This window comes from Mixophyes fleayi, chromosome 1 (genome assembly GCF_038048845.1).
Source record: "Mixophyes fleayi isolate aMixFle1 chromosome 1, aMixFle1.hap1, whole genome shotgun sequence".
Classification (NCBI taxonomy): domain Eukaryota; kingdom Metazoa; phylum Chordata; class Amphibia; order Anura; family Limnodynastidae; genus Mixophyes; species Mixophyes fleayi.
In genome coordinates this window covers 106,642,024-106,667,865 of record NC_134402.1, presented here as the reverse complement: position 1 = coordinate 106,667,865, position 25,842 = coordinate 106,642,024, and the positions used below count along the sequence as shown (strand labels likewise).

At 38.3% G+C, this 25,842-nt stretch overlaps 1 protein-coding gene across 3 annotated transcripts in view; it reads right to left on the bottom strand.

The window, feature by feature from the left end:
- Positions 1-25,842, bottom strand: part of SLC10A7 (solute carrier family 10 member 7) — a 140,365-nt gene that overhangs the window by 5,747 nt on the left and 108,776 nt on the right. For 2 of the 3 annotated variants that reach the window (XM_075199072.1, XM_075199063.1), the window contains exons 7-10: positions 21,818-21,901; positions 13,525-13,690; positions 12,302-12,353; positions 9,048-9,121 (exon numbers count right to left, since the gene is read on the bottom strand). In XM_075199072.1, coding sequence (XP_075055173.1) covers positions 9,048-9,121; positions 12,302-12,353; positions 13,525-13,690; positions 21,818-21,901 — 376 coding nt within the window. Of the gene's footprint in view, positions 1-9,047; positions 9,122-12,301; positions 12,354-13,524; positions 13,691-16,398; positions 16,476-21,817; positions 21,902-25,842 lie in introns of those variants that run through there. The other variant, XR_012688598.1, reaches the window with a different exon arrangement.

The following is a 25,842-nucleotide window of genomic DNA, read 5'->3' as shown; positions in this document are numbered from 1 at the left end:
AGGGAAATCACTAATGTACAGCCTGCCATCTTTCCATCTCACACATGACACATTCATCTAAAATTACCCAACAGACTTTGACACTGCCGTATAATCCATAAGCAGGTCTTTCAGCTGACATCTGCCACGTAAGGGCTTCAAATAAGAACTTTAGTCTAAAAAGACAGTATATTTTATTTTACATTGGAAGTGACTGATATCTATTTCATTGTACCAAGTCCAAAAACTAACATTTCAAATGAACATTGATGCTCAAGTCCTATTCATACATGCAGGATCTAAGAAAATAATGTTGCTGAAGCTTCTACAAAAGGTAAATGGAATTGGCCGGCATGTGAAAGATATTAAACTGGTCTGAGCTGTGTTAGTTGCTTGGTGTAACTGAATGTTGAATAGGTTATATTTAATAGATATTCTACACAATACCAGACCCATGTTCATACTACAGTGATAATTCTTAAGAGCACATACGTTTTAAACAGGCCCAGTAAATATATACTTCTAGGCTAGGAGTAATGTCCTTGCTGTACTATACACCCATTTGGCATGCATGTAATTAGCTTGTGTTATTGTGGGGATTGCTCCAAATTACCCAGTGAGTACGTAGTCCTACGCTCAGGTCTATATGTCTCCCACTCATGCGGATTTGGAAATTATTTGGGAAATATTTCAGTATGGAGTCATAACCATTTTACTAGCACTCTATAATAGTAGCGTTTAGACTGCAGTTGTATTTCATTGCGGTGGCGTGGAATGATTGTTGGTGCCAGACAGTGCAGTATGACTATCTCAGAGGCTGCTGATCTCTTTGGATTTTCACGCACAACAGTCTCTACAAGTTACAGAGAATGGGGCACAAAACAAAAAACATCCAGTGAGCGGCAGTTCTGTAGGCAAAATTATCTTGTTAATGTGGGAGGTCAGAGGAGAATGACCAGACAAGTAGGAGACAGTAACCCACATAACCATGCCGTACAACAGTGGTATGCAGAACATCTCTAAACGCACAACACACTAAATCTTCAGGAGGTCCAAGTGGTTGAGCTACAACAGCACAACACATTCTGAAGCCACAATGGGCACATATTATATATATATATATATATATATATATATATATATATATATATATATATATATATATATATATATACACATACATACACACCCACACATATATATATATATATATATATATATTATATATATATATATATATATACATATATATATATTATATATATATATATATACATACACACACACACACATATCATATATATATATATATATATATATATATATATATACACATACACACACACACACACACACACACACACACACACACACACATGGGTACATACATATGTACACACACATACATATTTATCTTCCTACTTTGGTCCATACCAATATGTTCAGTACTTGCGCAGTGTGAAATAACAAGACCTTCTGCTCTTCCTGTACATAGCCACATGCAGCATTGCTAAAAATATGTATGTTAACAATGACATGAGGAAAACTCTTGTCCTAACAACAAGAGCAGAAAAGGGTTTACTGATTAATCCTGCTGCCGGGATTTCAATAGTAGCTGCCTGGGGTTGTGACATTAAATCAGACATAGTTAACTTCCTTCACGTGGGTGACAATGTACAGGAATAATCAATGTATAAAATGTATATCTGGCAGCACTATAAAACAGCTACAAAAGAGGTAGAAAATGAATGTAACATCTCCATCTCCAAATGCTTCAGGATCTGCCCCAGCAAAGGAGGTTAATGCCATTAACAATTTTCTCTTAGGAGGCTGTTTATTCTATTCTCTTTATGTACACACACATGTCACAGAGACATATGAACGTGCTGTCATTAAAAGAAGCAATCAGGCTTTGAGTGTCTCTCTCCATTATGCGCATTTCTTGGAAGACACAAACCAAATAAATAATTGGAGAGGTACGGCCCAGAAATGACAATTGTTATTCATGCATCTCTTTGTTGGGAGCGGAGATTGAAAGATGTACACTTCAAGTGAAAGCATATCTCTGGGGCGAGATCCTTCAGTTCAAACGTGGTAAACAACTGTTGTTTCTCTGATGCTCACTTTAGTACTGCTGGAGGCAAACTTTCTAAATATTAATAAAAACCTACTGCTAGCAGTATGTACAGATGAATAGGAGGCATCAGGAAGTAAAGCCTTTGGTGACATTTCTGGACACATCTGAGAAACGCTGGAATCAAAGGATTCATATGCTGGGTGAGACTGAGGTAACAGATCCACAGTGGGGTTTTTTTCTTGCTGGAGTTTGCGCTATGAAAACTAAGAGGGTTCATTTCTATTCCTATCGACTTAGTACACTTTTATTGAACCAGCCTTCCAAAAACCATTTATAAAAACACAAAAACAAGAAGGCAGAAGCGGTCCAGACCAATAAGTATCCAGTTTCGGGCAGTATGGTGGCACAACGGTTAGCATTGCTTCCTCACAGCACTGGGGTCATAGGTTTGATTCCTACAATTGCCTTTTCTGTGTGGAGTTTGTATGTTCTCCCCGTGGTTCTGTGGGTTTCCTCCAGGTTACTCTGGTTTCCTCCCACACATTCCTAAAACATACTGGTAAGCTAATTGGCCTCTGACAAAAAAGGAGCCTAGTATGTCTGTGTTAGACTGTAAGCTCCAATGGGGCCGGGACTGATGTAAATGATTACATAGAATAACAAGTAAGCGCACCCAAGATGGTTGCCTCGCCCACTGCAACAATATAAAGTGCTATATAAATAGAGAATTATTATTATTACTAGTATGCTAAGGAGGCCTACAGCGCCTTTTGGAAGAAATCTGCCAGCGCACTAAAAAGAAGATCTGTAGTTACATTGACCAATATGCTATAAAGCACAGTTGCCAACTTGCAGTTTCTCTGCTCCAGGGCAGGATGGAAGGGGGAGTAATGACTATATCGTGTCACCGCAACCCTGCCCATGTCAAGATTAGCGGCTTTGTGCTGCGGGTGCTGGTGCGATTGTGTCATTAAGGCCCGCCTCCGTGGGTGACTGCTTTACCGGGAGGACACCTCAAAATCTGGGAGCTTCGCTGAAATCCCGGAATACCAGGCAAGTATGTGCTAAAGCGGACTTCCAATAGGCCAGGAATATCTTCTGGGTATTAAGAACTAATATTGGTAAGCTTTTTTTTTTTTACTCAAAAACTATGTCACTTTTATTGAATCTCATACATACAGTTATATAGTCAGATGTTGCGAGTCCTGTGTTAATCGATTGAAGCTGTTCAATGGGAATAGAATAGCAGGCTAACAAACTTATACAAAGTGTTAAAGCTTACTACTAGTTCACAGCCTGCAATTCCACAAAATTAAATATACATCTTGGAATTGTAAGCGGAAATAAGCCAATATTATCATGATGAATAATTAAAAAATAAATAAATAATAAAACTTCCCTTACATATATGGCACCAAGATTAGCATTATAATATAGACAAAGCAAACTTTTCAACTAAATTCTTTTAAAACAAAAATACACTGCAGGACATATGAAAGTAGTATCCATGTCTGTAACATTAAACATTAAACAGCAATACTTACTACCAAGTCAATGACAACTAAGCATATAGCCATCCTAACAGCACATCTTTTCTGACTGATTCTGTCAGCGATCTGCTGCTAGCCTTGCTTAAGTTTTCCCAGGACATCCCCAACTTTTGCAAAGCTTGAAACAGATATTTGCTCAGGAGCCTGATGCACCTATATTAGCATTGATATATGGAATACATTGTTGCAGAAACATTGGGAGCCATAGGGGCATATTCAATTGACAGCGGGATCGCCGAAAATCCCGCGCTCTAAAAATATTACAGTTAATACGGTAATTCTGCGCGTAAAAACCATTAATACGGTAATATCTCGCTGAATTTCAGCTCGCAGCTCCCTGAATATGCCCCATAATGTACATTCAAGAAACGTTCAGATCTGTATATATATTTGCTTTTATATATACAGATCTCATGACACTACAAATTAATTGAGCGGCTTAACTTAAAACACTGCTTTCATTGTCCACAATGGCAAGTATTTCGGTCAACTGGGTATTAAAATAAATAAATAAATGAATAAATAAATAAGCCTAAATCCCAATCAAGGGGCCACAGATAAAATAAACCCAGTAATACACATTAATTGCTAGTGACACTAGTTCTATTATTGGTGTTTGAACAATAAGCTGAAGAGGCTATAATTTTTGGGATCTCATCTATAATTTATAGCTCATTTATAGCCCTCTTACCTCTGTCTGTCTGTATTACTCAGTATAGTTTTATTACTGTGTTTGTTACCCACTGTAAAGCGCTACGGAATTTGCTGGCACTATATAAATAAATTATGATGATAATTGATTTTTACCAAGGCAGTTTTACAGACTCAGAAAATACCCAGCAGCCACCAGTATTTCTTACCAGGTGCTAGAGCATTATGACGAATAAGCACCAACATAACGTATGTATTTAGATACAATGGTTTAGAGCTTGATGTATTTACAGTAACATCCAATAATGTGAGACGTTTTATGATTGGGTATGGTTACCGCACCACAGGATTCCTGCCGGAGAAAGTCCACTTATTGTGGTTCAAGATGAAGATTACAGTGAAATGAAGATACAGACTAACCTTCATTTGGGCAGCACTAATGTAAAGATTTTCTTTGAGTAGCAGTTGCTTCATCCAGTGGTGGAACTACCATTGGTGCAGCAGGTGCTGTGCACCAGGGCCTTTGGGGGATAATGAGGCCTGCTGCATGGGGAACTAGCAGGCTGTGGGCCCCGGTTCCCTCCTCTCCGCTTCCCTGCACCCGGGCCCACATCTCGCTAGTTCCGTCTCTGGCTTCATCAATGGAGCTGGACTATGGAAGGGATTATAACCTTAGCTGCCTTTATTGTGGGCATCAAAATGGCCTCCTATCTCTGCTTATTATCAATCACTGTGACAGCAGTATAAAAACATGGCTGTACACCTGTCACTTTTGGGATGATTGATCAGTCTCCCATTTTGAGATTTTTGGCAAAATAAAAAAAAACATATGAAGTAGGCTGCAAAAACTAACAAAGTGGAAGAAGCTGAGGGAAAGAACTTATGGAGTATTAAGAGTGTATATTAATACCCGTTATATATGTTAATGGTTCTTTAACTGTTTTTCTATATAGGGTCTGCATAACTAACACTCCCATTGATTGATGTAAGGAGTCTAGAAATTATTTCATCAGTCTTCCTATAAAATGTTCATATACAATTATTGCATAAAAAAGAGCTTATTTAATTACATGGCCATTTGTCTGTATCAAACAATATAGTAAAGTACATTTTCATGGATATAAAAGGGAAAGACTTCCCCAAATCTTATATTACCTACTATAAAACAAGTCAATAAAAAAAGCAACTAATAAAAAAAAACAAGTCATAAAAAAAAAGCAACTAAAAATTAAAACATTCTAAAACTCCATTTTTAAATTGAAACTAACAATACATACTTGTAAAGGTGAGAAATTGATATTTTCCACGTGTTTCAGTCCTGGGAGCCTGCCATAATGGCTTCTCCCACAGTGAATGATACTGGGCTTTAAATTTAATGCATACTTTTTAACATCATTTAACAGTTAAAGGCATTAAAAAAATAATCTGACCAATATATGTACTGCATTGTTAGGCTATATTCCTAAAACAGTGACTGAGGTGAGATTTTTACAGAACCATAAATATGGCAGTGCCCAGTGACAAGCGTGTGAATTGTTTTCTGATTAATTGGAACTGTTCTGACATTTAAATAAGTGTAAGACAGTTCACACTCGACTACAACATAGTTACTGTATATATTGACCTATAGGTCATATTAGTAAACAAATTTGTATTTGCATTTTTTTTTGGTAACAATTGTTTAAACTCCTCTTGGTTCCCATACAAAATACAGAGCAAAATGATGTGCAGTCCGCCCATTAGAAAAGCAAAACCTTAGAATTAGAGTGTAACATTTCTACTCATTCTTTATAATACATGCAAAACAGCAGCTCAGAAGCAGCCTATGCAGTGTGGAGGCTTTGTTGAGGCACGCCAGTGATAGTACAATGCTTTCTCCAGGCATTCTCCATCATCCTGAATGAACTCCAAATGGCTTCCTGCCGGGTATTCCAGCTGGATTACAAGAAGCTATAGCTCAATGTCATTTTCAATGTGGAGCCTCATAATTAAAGGTCAAATAGTCACTTCATCCGCAATCAATCAATAGAGAAAAAGTACTAATATCAAGTACTAATCAATCAATGGCAAAGGTACTAATAAAAGAAATGAATCAAGCGAGTGTATGTTTAGATGTACTTCTGTTTGCCTGCTATAGGACAGGAAGATATAAAATAAAAATAAGAATGATGGGTAGTAATAGATTTTAGCTTCTACAAAGGTATCAAGCAGATTGTAATTTGCCTCATCTACCGCTAGATCACTCATGGTATTTAATGTTTATCTTTTCACATTTATTTAAACTTTAAGATGTTGTAACAGGGGATGCAGTGTACTGTTTTGTGTTTTCTTGAGCTTTATTTAATCAGATCATCATTCAGAAGTTGCTTGTTTGAGGCTGCTATAGTTCTGTGAAAGACTGTCCCACCCACCAGGTCCATAGTTATTCACTGTCCCACACGCCAAGTCCACAGTTGTTCACTGTCCCACCCGCCAAGTCCACAGTTGTTCACTGTCCCACTCACCAAGTCCACAGTTGTTCACTGTCCCACCCGCCAAGTCCACAGTTGTTCACTGTCCCACTCACCAAGTCCATAGTTGCCAACTGTTTTAAATTTCCATTAACAGCCCCATTTTTAAAGATTTGGCACTGAAAATGTCTATAGGTTTAAAAACTAATTAACTGCACAGTACAATTTCTTGTGTTCTGTCTAAAGCTCTCAAAATCTATCGCTAGTCTGGTAACTTGATGGGGTAGATTCAATTAGCCGCGTTGTTTCAAAGAACTACGTGGCTTGTGCATTATTACCGTTACTACGATAATTTCTCCGTGGATTTTTGCTCGCACAGCCATTACCGAAGTAACCGTAATAATACATGGGCCACGTTGTTCTAAAGAATAGACATACAAAAAAAACAGACAACAAAATAAGAGAATATAATGGCCTATTATTGTCACTGATCACAACCTGTAAATGCATGCCCCTAACTCTTCACAAGCAATTCATCTTAAACAGTTTGTCCTTTAAGAACCAAATTGAAATTGATTCAATGCAGGTTTCCAGTTCACTAAGTAAAACACTTCATTAAAGCACTTCATTAAAGAATTTTGTTAAATGGGGCAGAGGACCTCTGCAAATTTTTTATAGTATTGGGGGGTGAGGCCATCTGGACCGGGAGCCGAGGAAGACTTCAATGCCAGCAGAACCTCAGACAAAGTAATATCTGCATTCAACGACAATTGCTGCTCTTAAGTAATTTTAGGGAGGGGTGTGGATAAAAGGTATTCAGCCAAGGTGGGAACTTGGGTATTTCTATCGGAGTAAGGCACATTAAGGTTATAAAAAGAAGAATAAAACTCCCTGAATTCGTTAACAATAGTTGCCGGGTCATAGGTAATATCGCCTGAGGGAAGCTGACGTAATTTGTCAATGTGGTTCTGGGCTACTTTTTTCCGTAGTTTTCTAGCTAGCACAGAATTGGCTTTATCCGCTTTGGCATAGTAATGCTGTTGAAGTTTCTGCATAGTGATGGCCGTCCTACGGGAGAGAAGGGTGTTTAATTGACCCTTCAATGAGACTATCTTGGGAAGCAGCGCCGGATCATGATGAGGATTGACACTATTCTGAGTTCTAAAGAGGATACTTCCTCAGCCGCTTTTTTTCTGGCCATTGCCGACTAAATGGTCTTTCATTACCCACTCATACCAAGGGTGTGAAATAAATGTCACACCCATAGTTACCTAAATTGTTGTACATTTCATCATTTGTTTAATTATATACAGCACATACTATGTTACAGCAGAATTGCATGGGTCTCCCAATTCACTTTCATAAGCCAAGAATATAAAAATATAAGGTGTGCTTATACATCCAATCAATGGACAGAAATAATCATCTCAATAGTGTACTCTACATAAATCTCACGGATTCCTATTTCTTAGCTCATAGTCAAATTGTGAGCTGATGTCATAGTGATATATTATTATTATCTTTAACTTATAAGGTGCCACAAAGGGTCCGCAGCACTGTATATTACATATACAGAAAACAGAGACCCAAGACACAACGTGATACAGAAAGAACAAAAATATATACAAACACAGTAACAAGGTAAAGCACATCAAATTATTTCTGGGACAGATAGTGAAAGGGATGGTAGAAATCAGCGAGAAGGCCGAAGCTTAAGAAAACAGGGCTAGGGAAGCCGGCCAAGGGGTACAGAGGGTGATGGAATAGTAGAAGGAGCACACAAGGAAAGAGGGCCCTGCTCCTGAGAGCTTACATCCTAAAGGAATGGGGGAGACACAAACACGGTGGTGTCCTATTGTTACTGTTCAATCTCTGTTTATTGGTAATATAAAAGTGCTATTGTCTCAGCACTATAGCGTATCAGAGAGGCAGGAGAACAGCATGGAACTATCTAATACCGTGCAGGCTAGTGAGCCGAGTGACACATAGCTTCTGTACAGTGCTGACTTGCTACATGTAAATATAAAGACAACAGCCACTAAGAGGAGGTCAAAGACTTGGGGTGGATTTTCTAATTAAAAGAAGAATGACGGAAACAATGGCATGCATGCAATACCTTTTATGATTCGGAAAAAGGAAAAGAAAAGTAGATAACTATAAAATAAAACATTCCTGGATTAATTGAATAAAATACAAATAGTGTGTAATGTACCACAGAACTCATTTTACAATAATATTTAAGCACATCTACTTACAAATACTGAGAGAAAAATAAATTAATGTAACGGTTCACTGCATTCATCACAGTACAGAGATTTAGGTCTTTGTATATCTACTTACCTAATGTGAGTGATTTATGTGTTGAGCAAAATACTATTGCAACTGTGTCCGCCGGGGAAAAGCCAGTATTTTTACTGCAAGGAAACAAAATATTATATTGATTCTGACTTTTCACTTGTATAAACTCACAAGCAGAAATATAGACAATGCAAACTAAATTAAAGGCTAGCTCCATCGGAAATTATGTGTATGATACATATTTTTTATTACAGGTAGTTATTAGCGCTAGTATTAGATACATCCTGATCATGTATCTAACAAACAAATATAGGGAGGGGGTTACATATACAAAATAGACATTTTAAGATCTTGGCGACTATACTGTCCGAAGAAGGCTAATGTATGAAAAGCACACAGAATTTATGTTCTACTTCATAATATTTTACTCATTAAATAAAATCATATATATATTATACCAGCCTCCCATTCACATCTCTGCATTTGCTAGTAAACTGTTTTTAAAGAAGTGGAAAAATAAAGCAATGTTAAAAATCATCGATTCATTTGGTTGTCACTTGATTTGTACGGCTGGTCTAACAACGTGTAGAGTAGAATCTATTTTATTTACGGTTATAAACAGAATTCAGGTATCATGTATACAATGGGTGTGAAATCAAGGTTGCATTCAGAGGATCTATAATATAAATGCCTAGTGGCGTGTGTTAGTCTGTCTGTGTGTGTGTGTGTAAAAAATAAAACCAAGCTGCAGCGCCACCTGCTGGGCAGAGTTATACACTGACCTACTAAATTCTTAGTGTGTGTGGAAAAAAAAAATTCAGAAAGGGCTGAAATTTGGTATACTAAGATGTTTTTAATTTGTTAATTTAATTTGTTAATTGTTAAAAGTGTTTATAAAGATTTTTTAAAAAAATATATATATATTTCTTGAAGGAGAAGTGACAGTTGGGAGTGGTTGGTGGTTGCCGGGGGTGACAGTGGGGAGTGGTTGGTGGTTGCCGGGGGTGACAGTTGGGAGTGGTTGGTGGTTGCCGGGGGTGACAGTTGGGAGTGGTTGGTGGTTGCCGGGGGTGACAGTTGGGAGTGGTTGGTGGTTGCCGGGGGTGACAATGGGGAGTAGTTGGTGGTTGCCGGGGGTGACAGAGTGAGAGGAGTGTGATACTCAGGACCGCTGAGAGAGATCCCTGTGTCTGGATAGACATCTGGATAGATGTGGCGATGAAAATGAAGGATGAGGTGATGGAGAAGAATGATGAGGTGGTGACATGTGGACAAAACCACGTTAAAAAAGGGCGCTTACGTCGGGAAGTAACGCTCTTCCCCTGAGGAGGCCTGGGCTATGGCCCAAATGCATGACAAGAACCTTTTTAACACCTTAAATAGCTTGATTTGACTAGAATGCATGAGTATCATGCACGGGTTAACTTGTCTGTACATATGGACTTATCCCCAAATGGATGACAGCCAAATAATCAGAAACACATGCTGCACTAGTGTCCACATGTAGGAGCATCAGCTCCATTGTTATGTATGATATTTGTGAGCATATAACATTTTTGGTTATGGGATGTTTGTTCCACCTAACAACAAGCTAGGGTTGGCCGAGTGTGGGGCTTCCAGAGCAGGGGATGAGACAGGGGAAGCAGAAGTGTGTGATTATGGAAGCTGGGCAAGAGGTAACAGAGCAGATCCTAAAACATCAGTTGAGGGTTCAAAGAGTTGGAATCTTGTGAACTATGTTTTCCAGAAATTACAGCTGTGACCTTGTACTGCAAATTCAACCCAAGTGAGAAAAATATTCTGTTTTAGAGATGACGAAAGTAGAATCAAAATATACCTTAATATTTTGAATTTAATCTACTTTTATCATTAAAATAGATTTAATTTCTTAGATAAGGTAATCATCGCCGGTGTAGAGCACTGGCCATCTATAACATACAGGTAGAGGAGAAAAAATGGTAACACCTGGTTAAAGGACAGGGAACATACAACAACCAGAGGTGTGGCCAACGCATTAAACAAACAGGTAACATCCCAACATAGTGAGAGTTATGTATAAAATTGCTGGAACGCCCTCCCTGGATAATGCTGGCATTAATGTAAGAAAAGATCTCAGTGACTTTGAAAGCAGGGTGAATGCTGGGGTGTAGGAGGTTCAGTGAGAGCTTGAGAGACCAAGACAGTTCAAGTTGCTAATGTTTCACAAGTAATGGTGTCATGCAACATGGAAGGAAAAACATCATCAGCAGACAGTGGACAGAAGCACATATCCCAGGATTGTTATGGTGGTCTAACATGTCTCAATCTGCAGGTCATGTGTGGTCACCAATGGTTTGATGACCATGGCACAAGTGACATTTTTATATCATGGCTTTGTCAGTCACTAGATCAGAACCCAATAGAGCATTTAAGGGATAGTATGGAATGATTCTTGAAACAGTCATTTTAATCAGTTGTCAGATGAGTAACCTTCTCGTGGAAGAAATATCATCATCATCACCATTTATTTATATAGAGCCACTAATTCCGCAGCACTGTACAGAGAACTCACTCACATCAGTCCCTGCCCCATTGGAGCTGACAGTCTAAATTCCCTAACATACACACACAGAAAGAGAGAGAGACTAGGGTCAATTTTAATAGCTGCCAATTAACCTACTAGTATGTTTTTGGAGTGTGGGAAACCGGAGCACCCGGAGGAAACCCACACAAACATGGGGAGAACATACAAACTCCACACAGATAAAGCCATGGTCGGGAATTGAACTCATGACCCCAGCGCTGTGAGGCAGAAGTGCTAACCACATCTGCATCTATCTCTCCTACATAATTCCAAAATTGGTAGACCCAATACCATGGCACATACAGGCCATACTGGCAGCACCAGCTGGCCTAATACCATATTAAATGACATTTTTTGTCCACTACCTGTATAAAGGGCCATTTTTGAAAAGTAACAAGTATGGCAGCTTGAATTTATGTTACACACATCTCAGGACATAAATGCATGTATGTTAACCTAAGGATAACAGGGGTGGCTTACTGCTTTAATAATTAACTGTCCAGCACATACATTTGAAGTTATGTGCTAAAAATAAGGTACACAAAAAGATAAACATAAGAAGCAACCAATATTTACCGCATGAGAATGACACACACATTTAAAAGTTTACATAGTTAAGATTTGTGCCTCTTTGCTTGAGGATTGTAAACGCTTTAAATATTAAAGATTTGTGCTCCATTTAAATGAACTGGTACAGACATCTCTGTATAAATTATTGTGACACTGTGCTTACCTAGTAGAAAACAGGAATGTTAAAAGCATAAATGCCAGCTGGATAAAAAATACTGAAAGACAAACAAATACATGTATTACATCTCTAGCAAAATCATAGATGAACAATTCAGTGTTGTAAAATAAAACACATGTAGAATTTCTAGCGATAAATCTGAGCATCAACAATTATCAGTAGCACAAGGCCAAGAGTTCATGGCTGAAGTTTGCTTTCTGAAATACAAAATGTGTGCATAAGATAAATTCAAACACAAAGTGAAAACTGTCACTTACACTTAGGGCTAGATTTACTAAGCTGTGGGTTTGAAAAAGTGGGGACGTTGCCTATAGCAACCAATCAGATTCTAGCTGTCATTTTGTAGAAGGTACTAAATAAATGAAAGCTAGAATCTGATTGGTTGCTGTAGGCAACATCCCCACTTTTTCAAACCCGCAGCTTAGTAAATCTAGCCCATAGATTCATATGAAATCACCCTCTGAACTTTGTACCTGGGATACAGTATGTTAATGATATCATTAGATACTAGTGAATTAAGAGGATGTATTTTCTTTGAATAGTGGTTCAACCCACAAATTAGCTGCATGTGGGTGACACATAAAAGTATGTTATATACTTGATGTAGGTGCTCTTTTCTCTCACAAATTAATATAATTGCATTTTGGCACTTTGTTTCAAGGGGGGTGCAGCCAAGTACATAATGTGTGTTGCAATTGTTAAGGACCTGGGAACTGCAACTGCCAGCAGAATCTATACTCTGGGTCTAATGCAATGTTTTTGTATTTTAAATATTCCTCTTCAATAAACATTAGCTTAAAAAGTTTAGAAGGTAAGAACATTTATTGGTAAATGCACCCAAATAAACAGCAAGTTATACTATACAGCTGGTTAATACTGAAAAACAGGGACACTGTCAGGTGCAAAATCACTATGATCGCAGAAGGGGATATGAGCGGGAGGACCAATCAAAAGCCACAATCTTTTATTTGCAGCTTGTAATTGGCTGTCCTGCTTACGTCCCTTAAGAGGAGCCCCTGGAAAACCCTGTAGCAGCCCCCATGTCTTCGATAATGAGGACTTTATACTAGGTGATAGTGCAGCTCTAAAGCCACACCATTAAATTTATACATATACATGCAAATAATTATATTTCATGGTCTATGCCCATTAATTTAACTAAACTTCCATAAAAAAATACAATTTCAGAGAACTGACATTACACTTACTGATAAATATAATAACAACCAGACTAAAGGTGTCCATGTCAATGTTTGGGTTAGAAAACGTGTCACAAAAGGTCGTATAGATAATCATCAGAAGGACACAGCTGCTAATGGCACCAAACGGAGGCTTCTTCCTTTCCAACCAGTCCTTGATGTACCTCCGCACAATCTGCAAGAGAAGAGCCAACAGGTTGCCTCTTTTAGTGCTTGCAGTGAGAGCAAACGCAAAGTGAACTTGACAGCAGAAAGACATAAAGAGGAGTGAATAATTCCAATGACTGCCACAGTGGATTTCAAAAGCTTCCCAGCCGCTACAGTCTTATTCTGGGGAATTTAACAATTTTAGTGCAACTTCCACTGGGCACCTATAATGAGAATATATTTTCAACTGAATCAAATCTATCCTTAATTATGTCAAATGTTCTTTGCTGGCTGTCACCGAGACAAGCCCATTAAGACTCCCTGATGTTTATGTCCTCTGCTGATACTAATGGATGTGTGTAATTATCACAATCCCTCTTGCATCAACAGACAATTCTGAGTGCAACTTCAGGAACCTTAAAATTGTGACATCTTCAGGAATTTCATGACGGCAGATAATCGAAAGTGATCCATGGAACACGTTAATATTTAAAATGCCAGGAATGCGCCAGAAGTTTTTAATTAAATTATAGCTTATGCTTGAAAAGCAAAAGTGTATGTGTTGGGGGAGTTTAAATAATTCAAAGTCTGAATATCTGGAGTTTTCATAAATCTAAAGATAAATGCCATTTGATTTCTTTTATTATAGAAAAAAAAAAATGCAGGAGAAAGAATTAATCAACACCTGAGTAATTAATTAACGGAGATTCAATGCCTTAAAGAAAATGTAAAGTAGGAAATGGTAATCTCTGAACTGTTTCAGGATCTTGTCTATGGGAGAAAATGTGAACAATATGAAAAAAAAGTCTCAAATGTTAGATAAATCTAAATCGATTGAAATATTAAATTTAAAAGGATTGTCTTGCACATGTGTCTCAATGCTGAGTTTAACATCCTGCATGTTAGAGATATACAAAGACTTCAATGAACTTTAAACGCAGGGTGTCACATAAGCAACTTAAGCGCTTTTGAAGCTTTATAAAAACTGCCTCCAGTGATTGTGAAAAGTGCTCATGTCACATGCTGCTGCATAGGAATCCATGTTATTATGGCAGACTCTGTTACATATAAGAGCCTTATAAAGGTACAGGACATGAAATAACGAGCTGCCACAACTAAATGGCAGGCAAGTTATGTCCAATGGCAGGGCAAATAAATTGTGTGACTCCCTAATGTGTCTGGTCCTGGCCTTGTCTTCTCTTCTACAAGAACGTGGCTGTAGAGCAGTGATGGACAACCTCAAACACTGCAGTGGCCAAATAGGCGGCCCTCTACCCTCTATCCTTCAAAAGTTACCATTAATCTCAGTAATAAGTTAAAACAATATGTATAAGCAAAGAATGAGACACCTATCTGTAATAGGATATCAGCAGGCATTTTAGTGTAAGATGAACCAGGGTCACAAGCTATAACAAACAATGAAGCATGGTGGAGCTGGAGGAAACAGGTGCTGCCAGACTAGATTGGTACTGGCAAAATCGGATGGACAAAAAGTGTGGGGTCACCCCGAATTTACTAGTACCAGTACTAGACTCTGCCAGCCACCTGAAGCATTTGGGTCACCTGCCAAATTACCCTATGCTGGTCAACGCAGGGCTGGGTACCCTAGTAGGGTTGATCCTGCAAAAATAAAATCTGCGCACCCCCATAGATTTAATCAGCCCTGTGCTGAAAGGCACTAGGGCTATCGTCACAACACTGGGGGTAGGTGTGGGTTAATTGGTCAAAAAATCGATTTAAGTAACCATTTTGTCCGTGGTACATGGCTGCCATTAAGTGTTCGGGCATGCTGGCACTTGTAGTACTACAAGCGAAAGCCTGAAAAATATTTAAGATCTAGGCTTGAAGTTTACTTCGCTTCAGGCGATCTACAGTTGCCATAAAATTTACAAACCACATTGGACTTGACAACAACCACCCTGTCTGTGAATCTGACGGGCAGCTGCTAGCATTATGGAACACTGCTCTGCTGCTGAATGCAATGATATTAGCAACCACATGCACTGCTGTGCACACAGACTTCATTATTATAGCAGCAATGAGTTAGATCATGTATTATCTACAAGTAGTGCCATGGACCAGAGTAGACCTGGAACATTACAAGGAACGTCTAAAAACAGTCACCGGTTCCACAGTGATACGATAAGCTTGACTCCTGTCACCGAGATGGCAACTTGTTTCTACAAAATCACCCAAGGGTTAATCACTGGCCGGGTAACTAGAGAACGCATGAATGATAATGTGCAGACATGCTTTATATTATTTATTCATGGAAAACAGTGGGTTTTGGTGTGCTTCTTTGAAAAATGTTCAAACTGGTAGAATATACGGGCGCACTATGAAAATTCTATGTCATTAACATTTAATCATAAATTGCTCTTTAATATAAAACATAAAATAAAGGTCTTGTCACGAGCACTTATGTGCAGGAGTAGAAGATGGCATGAAAGCATAGTGACTATCAATGGTATCACTCTGTGTTGTTTAACCCATGCACATCTCGATTTTGCACCTGATTTACAAAATTGTAGTAGAGAACTAATATCAAAGTTTTTTGGAAGGCCTATATTGTAACCAATCAATTCAGACTTTATCCCAGCACCTCACCCCTCCAAAACAATTTTTCAAAAAAGTGTCCCTGCTTACCACTATGGATGTGGTAAACAGAAATGCACATTAAAATATTTTACTCTTATTGTATATCACCCTCTATAACAGTATCATAGCTAAAATTACCAGGTTTGGTCTGTGTTTTATGCCGACGGGAGAGAGCACTGAATTCTGCCAAACCGTGGGTCTTACAGCCCGTCTTCCTAAATAAAACGTATATTTCTCATTAACTAAATCCTGAAAGAATATTATAAGAAGTGGACATTCCAGAAACACCATTGCGCTTACATTCTCTTGGTTTTTATATAAAAAAAAAAAAATTTAATTACAAAAAAGAAAAATAAATATACAAATTGTTTAGAGTAAAATTTAAAATTGAACTTTTAACATTCTTTACAATTTGAACAAATTTCAGATAGTTTTAATGAGTGGTGTTTTTCTTATAGTCACATGAATCAAGTGAAAACTAAATTTAGAAAAACAACAATTTTATCACTGTTATTTCTTTTTCCTAGGACAGGCAGAGGGGACCCTAAAGTGCTGTTAAAATGTTTTTAAAAAATATTTTGGATAGAAGTTGTAAGAAACAATTAGTGGTCTTTACTTAAGAATTAAATCATGTAAAATGTATAGGCTGCTCAGATGACCTCTAGTCCATCTGCTGGGCCTCGCTCTAGCCGAGAGATACTCCTAGTGCTGAACTGGAGCATGCTATAAGGTTCAAGGCAGAAGATCAGCACTAAAAGCAGGTAGACGTGGATAGCGCTGGATTATACCACAACCTCCTGCTCAGCACAAATGGCACTTTGAGGTTCTGGGAACAACACTGTTGGCTTTCCAGGGACTGTGTAATACTGCAGGGGATTGTACAAATACCTCTCATTATGTGGCCTTTGCAAAGAGGCTGAAAATATGGAGTCTGTTAAAAGTGGCTAGCAATTAAGTCTGCAATTAGGGTGCGGTCTAATCAAAGTGACTGGAATTGGGGTTCTGTGGAACGTGGCTGACATTGGGAGGTTTGTACAATGGGATATATGCATGTTGGTCTCAATGGCAAAAAAATGAGGCCGCAGCACTGTCAGGGTCATGTGTGGCAGAATATAGTAAGTCTCAGATCAGGGAAACTGCTACCCTGCATAGAGCTCCATGCTGTCCTAACTGAGTTCTGCCTCTATACTTCTATGATAATAAACTCATCCATGGCTGCATACATTACTTTTAATTCCACATACTGCTACTTGACCCTGTAACTGAACAGTAATCCAGATCAGTCAATTTTGTTCAGCTTTATATAATCCCATAGGCCAGAATTCAGGCAAGGTGTGAAGTGTCAGGAGCAGTGCATGTTATAAGATTAGAACCTCAGGGAGAGGAACAGATGGTTGGTGGGGGACAATATTAATACAAATGTGTGATGGAGGAATGTGTGGAAGACACTCTTGGTATACATGTGTGTGGTATATGTTTGGTTGTGGGAGCCAAGGGGTCCATTTTTAATTTATTCACAGTGGCACTCTACTGACTTGATTCACCAATGGAATGTATGATTAACTACCTTTAAAACTACTATCAGTTTTAGTCTGTCCAAAAGATGTGGAAGGAGTTTCAGCGGTCTGAGATGGAGTGGGGAGGTCATTTTTTTTTTCTTTCTTTTTTTTAACAGAACTGCAGTGGGATATCAGGTTAACACTGAATAACATGATTCATCTTCACTCTGTATATCTGGAAATTATACATTTTGGGTTTAGTGGTGAATTTGGGTTATTGGGTTTATTGTGAATATACAGTGGTTGAATTTTAGTAGAACTTTGACACAATGCTTCTCAACAAATGTTACGTGCAGCGTCCCCACAACCATTCTGCTGTGAAATGTCTTTTTTGGCCAATGTATTTTTCAGAGAAAAACCTGATAAATCATTATGTCCTTTCCCTGATAATTGCATAGACCTGAATGTTAAAAAAAAAAATAGCTTGCATAAATAAATTGAAACCATTTACTAAATGAAATTTCCGTTGTATATTCAATTATAAGAACAATCATAAGTGTTCTTCTACAAAGCTGGAATTCACATGAGAGAAAACAATAATGTGGGCCGTAGTACTCTCTACTTGTGAGATAGTATTTAAAACATTTATGCATACTATCTGAGATGGAAAGACAAGGGGAGCTTTTCTTTTCTCATCCACATCTAGCAGTAATGCAGGGGGTCTGGGACCTGGAGGCTCGAGTCTGGACTTCTCTGGCATTGCTGCACTTCCTGTGGCTAGCCTGTTCCCTGTGACCAGCCCGCTTATTGTAAGTGCCGTACCATAGATCACCACTGATTATATTCTCTCCTTTCTTCCCTTACTCCTCCTTCCATTCCCTTATCACCCATCCACAAGGGCGAGCTCCCCCTTTACCCTTCTCACCACACAGTACCTGTAGATAGTTCACCAATGTATCACTCCATGGACTCAGGGAGAGAAGTCTGCCTCCCACAGGTAAGTGTATTGGGGGGTCACTGGGGGGTGTGGATTTTAAGTGTGGGATGATGGGGGGTTATTGTTATATGGGGTATTAATGTAATGTGGAACTGATGTGGGCTATTAATATGTTTTAGGGGCTATGAATGCAAAGTGGGATCTCTGTATTGAATGAGGTGGCTAATAATAATAATTCAATGTTGGGTAATAGGCTAATTAATGTGTAACTGTAAACACTTGATTGAAGTGACTGCTGCTCAAGATGGGGTCACACCAGTTACTGCAAGCATAGGTTACATATACTTTATCTGACAAAGAAATTTAGTGTTGGATTATTTTTTCAGTAATTGCTTGAAAATATATTTCCTTTTGTGTGTTAATTTGATTTATCTGGTTCTCTTTTTCTATTTATGAGTTAAATAAAGATCTAAACTAATTTAAGGTAACATTTATGGAGAAATTCAGACAATTCTAAAGGGTTCACAAACTTTCTAGCACTGCTGTATATGCTATTAATTTGATATTTGCTCTGGTGTGGAGGGAAATAAGCCTATTTCTTTAATATGAAAGCTAATAATTTGATGTTGGGCTAGCTGGTGGAAAATAGGCCTATTTTTTTAAATTTGAATGCTTGTGGTTTAATGTAGGAGCTGGTTTGGGGGGAAATGGTTTACTCATTAAATGTAAATGCAACTGCATTAATGTTGGGGATGATATGGGGGTGTAGGCCTATTTTTTTAAATTTGAATGCTTGTGGTTTAATGTAGGAGCTGGTTTGGGGGGAAATGGCTTACTCATTAAATGTAAATGCAACTGCATTAATGTCAGGGTTGATTGGGGGGGAGGGGTAGGCTTATATATTTAATGCTATTTAATTAATTTTGGGTCTGTTTAGAGGGAAATTAACCTATTTATTAAGTGAAAATGCAAGTTGATGTCAGGTCTGGTTGAGACACAAGAGCTTAATTCACTAGCATCATCAGCAGGCAGCCACAACTGCAAGAACAGGTAGGAGAGAGCAGCACTGTCTGCCTACTATCCGGATTCTGTTGGGACAGTTATGCTGTCAGGACTTTGTTATGACATCAAGGAAACCAGCCTGTATCTGCTTATGAAAAGGAATCCATGTGCATCTAACACTGGTGCGTGCATCACAGTCGCTGTGTTTGAAGGGGAAATGAAAGGGCCGGAGTGCAGCGTTGCACCATCTTAAAAAATAGCCGTGCTACCCTCACCAGCTCATTCAACCCTGTGATATTTGTCAGGGCATCTTTAACTTCCTAATCAGTCCTGGGGACGGGTAGGGGGAAGGCCTCATACTATCAATTCATCCCGGCACAGGCACAGCATTCTGAGGCTGCTTTGTGAAATGGTTTAATCTACGGCAATCATGGTTGCATTGTTCTGCTTCAGATGACAAGGCTTGTCTTGCGGATTCATCTTTAGCCAGTAAGTTTTTCATAGAAACATAGAATTTGACGGCAGATAAGAACTGCTTGGCCACTCTAGTCATTTTTCTAAAATTAGCCTATGGAAACCTCAAATATTATTTGGTCCTCTAATCTTTGTAAGGATATCCTTATGCCTATCCCAAGCATGTTTAATTTGCTCTACTGTATTAGCCTCTACCACCTATAATGGGAGGCTATTCCACGTATCCACTACCCTTTCTGTGAAGTAGTTTATCCTCAGAGTTCCTCTGAACCTACTTCCCTCCAGTCTCAGTGCATGCCCTCATGCTCTTAATATTTCTCTTCCATTGAAGAATGTTTCCCTCATGTACCTTGTTAAAACCCTTGATATATTTGAAAGTTTCTATCATGTCCCCTCTTTCCCTTCTCTGCTCCAAACTAAACATATTACTATTTAATTTGTGTATCCTTCAGTACTGGATATCAAGCAACAACTGATTTAATTTAAGCTGTTTGTGTAGTTGACGCAGTTTTCGGAGTACATTTATTAAAACTGGAGCACAAAAAATAAAGGCTAGTGTAACCATAGCAATCAGAATCTATCATTTTCCAACAGTTTAGATATTTAAACCAAACTTCTTATGGCACCTTTTTCCCATGCCCTGATTTTCATTAGTGCAATTTTGTTCAGAAAAGAGTAAATATTCTTATTAAATCAATCAACAAGAATGTGTGCACCTCTTGTACACTGCCTTCTCCGTGTAAGCAACATAAAAAAATAAAATCAGTGGTACGTGGTATATCTTCTATTTGTCCAGGCACACAAAATATTCAAGAATATTGAAACAGGCAACACATACACTGCAAGACAAATAAAACATAATAAGTCTTCTCCCTAAACATAATAATAATCAAAACAGATTGACTGTTGGAAAACAGCTTCAACCAGCATGCAGTCAGCCCCAGCAACAACCAGAAAAGGAAGAAGAAAAACAATTAGTGTCCATGTGCATATCATATGGTGAAAATTATTTCTTATAATCACAAAATAGCCTTAATATAACATACATATTAATGGGGAGATGTGATTCAACTCTGGTATGCTGAATACGCTCACAAATAAGTTGCCCGGACTACTCTTTAATATTGATGATCTGAAAACTAATTAAATATACATGATGTTGGACTAACATTGCTGGTGACATCTGCAGAGCTTTGAGCAAAAGGCCGTTCATTAGACACCTCCAGAGGATAACGTGGATGTGTCCAGAATGTGATGTTACCCACAATTGTATCTGAGAGCATCCTATAGACCAGAGCCGTGGTTCCTTTATTGGCTGCTGTATGCAACATAGTTGTATATTGTAGCACAAAACAATATAATGCTAATGTTCCTAGCAAGATTTTGGGCACTGTTACTATTAGATACTAATAGTATATATTTAAACCTTTTTAATTGTTGTTATATGAATAAACCAATGGATTATATTATATCGTTTGTAATCTGAATCCTCCTGTGTAATGCATTATTGTACAGTGCTATGGTATTGTGGAGAGAGACTAAGAGTACATCACAATAAAGCCAGTTAATACTGTATACACATTACAAGTAAACATATGTAACAAAGTGTTGTAAAAAGATTTGGAAACAGTAAAGGATAACATACCTGGCCAATGATCAATGGAACGACGACAGTCATGAACAATTGGGAGAATATGGAGGTAAAGGGAACTGAAGATGATGATCCCAACTACAGGAGAAACACAAACATAATTGATTTTACTGAAATAGTATTGATATTATAGGAGAATATTAAAGCAACGTGCTTAATGTATGAACTTTGTTTCCTATACAGGTGCATTTAACATCCCAATCTTCCTGCACCAGTGTGACAGGAGCCACAACTCACTGCTTAATACGTAGATGCTTGACAGACATGTTGGCCTATTCCCTCTGACTTTAAAGTTGCCTATACATAGACATGCTAGAACTGAAATACTATGGGCTAGATTTACTAAGCTGCGGGTTTGAAAAAGTGGGGATGTTGCCTATAGCAACCAATCAGATTCTAGTTATCATTTTGTAGAAGGTTCTAAATAAATGAAAGCTAGAATCTGATTGGTTGCTATAGGCAACAGCCCCACTTTTTCAAACCCGCAGCTTAGTAAATCTAGCCCTATGTGTTGCTCTTAATGTCCTAAGGCTCTTATTGGCTCTCCATTGTTCTAGCTCCACCCATTTCATCCCCTGAAAAGCTGAGTTTGTGTATAAGTAGCTTTGTAGAAGGAATAGGTGCTCTGCCCTTAGTCAACACTACTAAAAAGTAGTACTTTATTTTATTATTCATGCACACACACAAAAAAAAAATCATCAACACATATAGTTAAGCTCTTCGAGAAATAGGTTAAGGGCTTTGCACAAAAGAACTTTGCAGAAGCCATGTGCATTGCAACAGGAGGTACTCTGATACCAAGAGGAAGTGATAATAAAACTGCAACGCAAGACACTTGGACCAACTAAACAAAAAAAGTTTCCATAGTTAAATTGTGTTTGATAATAATTTTATTGCTGTCCGGCGACGCTAATACTGACAAGGCTGCCAGGTCAGCTGAATGGTAGTGGTATTGAAACAGGATTAAACTACAGTGAGACAAGCATGGCCATGGGTGGCAACTTGCTACTGGTACTTAATGCACTAACACATAGGAAGTGTCCTTCTTGGAAAAAGTATTGCAAGTTAACAGACTATAGTACAAGTATTCCTTATTATCAGAAATATGATGTGCTTCCTTCCTTAGTGTGTACCCTGGATATATGGGACATGCCATGTGAAGAGTACTACATGAATGTAGATATCTTGCACATAACAAGTGTAAAAACAGCTCTCGCTATGTCATCATGCTGTGTTTTCTGTTTCACACTTTTAGCTTAACTTGCATCTTAGTATAAATAATGCAGCCGGTACCAAACCTGTTACACTGTAACAAGAACATTATACAGCTTAATCAAGCAAAATCGGCAGTGTTACAATTATTCATCATAGAGAGTCACGTATAAACTAAATTCATGGTTGCGTAACAACAAAAGGCAAATTGTTTTGTGTACCTTGCACCAATATGGTATTACTACAATGACACTTACTTCAATAACAGAGTGCAATGTGCATACATGCTTTATAGCCCATAGCAAACAATGTAATCATTAGTTGTCATTGTCACAGCACAGTTTAAAAAATGACACACATTTGGTGATCTGCTATGTCATGTGGAACATTTATGTCATAGTTGCCTACTCTCCCGGAATATCCAGGAGACTCCTAATTCCTTGGAGTCCACCCGGACTCCCAAGAGAGCAGGGCAACCCCCCGCATTCTGCCCACTGTGTTAGGGAAGAGGGTGTGGGTGGGGCTTAGTGACACGAATCAGAGCAAATCAAGTCATGGCCCCGTCCCCTGCTGAAATAGGCCGAAAAAGGGCCCAATGACGTAATCCATGTGGTCACGCCCCACAGGCAGCGAGATCCACCTCCCGGAGGGGAGGTCTTAGAAGTTGGCAAGTATGATTTATGTACATCCCCACGGTATACAATGGTAACTTTGATTATGTAATAAGAATTAACAATTAAGAATTAACAATAATATATATATAATCACAATAATTATATTTTTAGAAATGGGGTAGCGAGAGGTTATTAGAGATGTACTTCTAGTGGGGGTAGAGCCATTTCACTATATATGTTAATCACCAGAAAATTACCAGTTTACCAATACCCCAAGTCAGTCATCATTCGGCCATACTTATGTATGTTGTCACAACCAATTAAATGTCAAGGTGTACCATTAAATTAATTAAAATCAAATATATGTTATATATACCAAGCACAAACCAATAGTATAGTATACTGCGGTGCACACAGTGCTGATAGGGTGGGAGATCTTGTTAACTAGAAGCTGATTAATATTCTCCATTCCCTTTATACTTCATAATTATCCACCCCTTCTAAATAACAAAACCAATTCATATTTGTTAACCTAATTGTTTCAAACTAATTAATTTGTGGTGCACATACTGTGAATTTAAGGCAAATCCATTTTCGTATAGAAAAGACATCCTCTACCTGAGTGACTACCATACCCCCCTGGTGGGGTTTTCCCTATGTACCCACCTTGTATGATCCTCTCCCTTGCTTTCTGTACCATATTTATATGCTTTTGAAAATTTTCCATAAAAATTATTAATGAAAGAAAAAAAAACAACACATTCTCAGAGAGAGAAGGAGAGTGAAATAGAGGGAAGAAAATGATAGTGGAAAATATTGGATATAACTTAGTCATGGCAATGGAAAAGAATGGGGACACTTGTAACTAAATATACTGTACAGGTCAGGTGTACACAGTACAATGCCAGGGGGTCCCTGATCCAAAATGTCCTCATCCATCATTAGAACAGGCTCATTCTTGTTACTTACTATTTTCTATTAGGGTAGGTGGCTTTAAAGCTTGGGATAAATGTCCTTGTAAGGGCTTTCACAAACAATAATTAGAAGGAACTCTTATGACTCAGAGCTTAACAATACAATCAATGAGAAAATGGGTTGATTATACAAGTTAAAACCATGGAAAATATTAAATATTTATGAGTCGGGAGTGGAGTCGTGTGAAAAAGCAAATGAGAGATAAAAAGTTGAGCAAACTTGGTAGGAAGGTTCAATGGGTACTGGGATTAGAAAGGTTTAATCAGAGAGGAGTGGGGATTGGGGGAGCACCCAGTTAAATAACTAGGTAGATGGTGGTTAGGAGTAACTGAAAGGTGGGGTAATGAGCACCTGTGGATTAGGCTAATAGTGGAAAGTAGAGATAAAATGAGATGGTTGTGGCTGTGGGGGTGTTAGGGTTAGAGCAAGCACTGGTGAGAAGGTAAAAGCTGGTAGCAAAGTAAATGGGTTTTAGAGATCTGAGGAAGGAAATGAGTGATGGTGACAGAGGGGTTGAGTGCTGATGCTGTGGTATAGGGTGGAGGTAGTGAGAGTAGTGGACAGAGAGACAGTGTGAAGGGAGCTGACAGCAAGTATAAGGCACAGATTGGGGACAGCTCACAGGAGCCTTTCATATGGACACGGTGTATGCCAATTGGATCCATTTATTAGGCTTGCTGTGGTACTCAGCAAATAATGTTCATATCCATACTTACACAAATATAGTTAACACTTTGTAAGTTGAAATCCCCTTTAACACACACACGATAATGTAGACATAATAGCAAGTTAAATAAGATTGAACTTGTAACCTGCACGGTATATATATATATAAAACAGATCATACAAGAAAAAACAACTTAAAGCAGCAACCCCATGAAAAAAAATCAGGTGTTTTTTTTAACATGCAGACAGGCTATAAGTATCTTGCCACTTACCACCATAGGTTTGTTTCTTCAATTAATTTATAATTCTGCACATGCACTACCATGGCAACCAGAGTCACAGGGCGCATGATGTAGTGAGCTTGGGAACACCCCCATGAGATCTGCCTGCTCTGTACTGTAAAATGTTCCCCTACCTCCTCAGCCTACACGTGACTGAGAGCTGTGGCTTTGTAACTGGCACCTATATTGTGCAAAGTCCAGAGAGATTTTGAAAAGGAGATAATGATTTATAGAAAGCCAGGTAAGAAAATGCATGCTTAAAAAAAGGTAC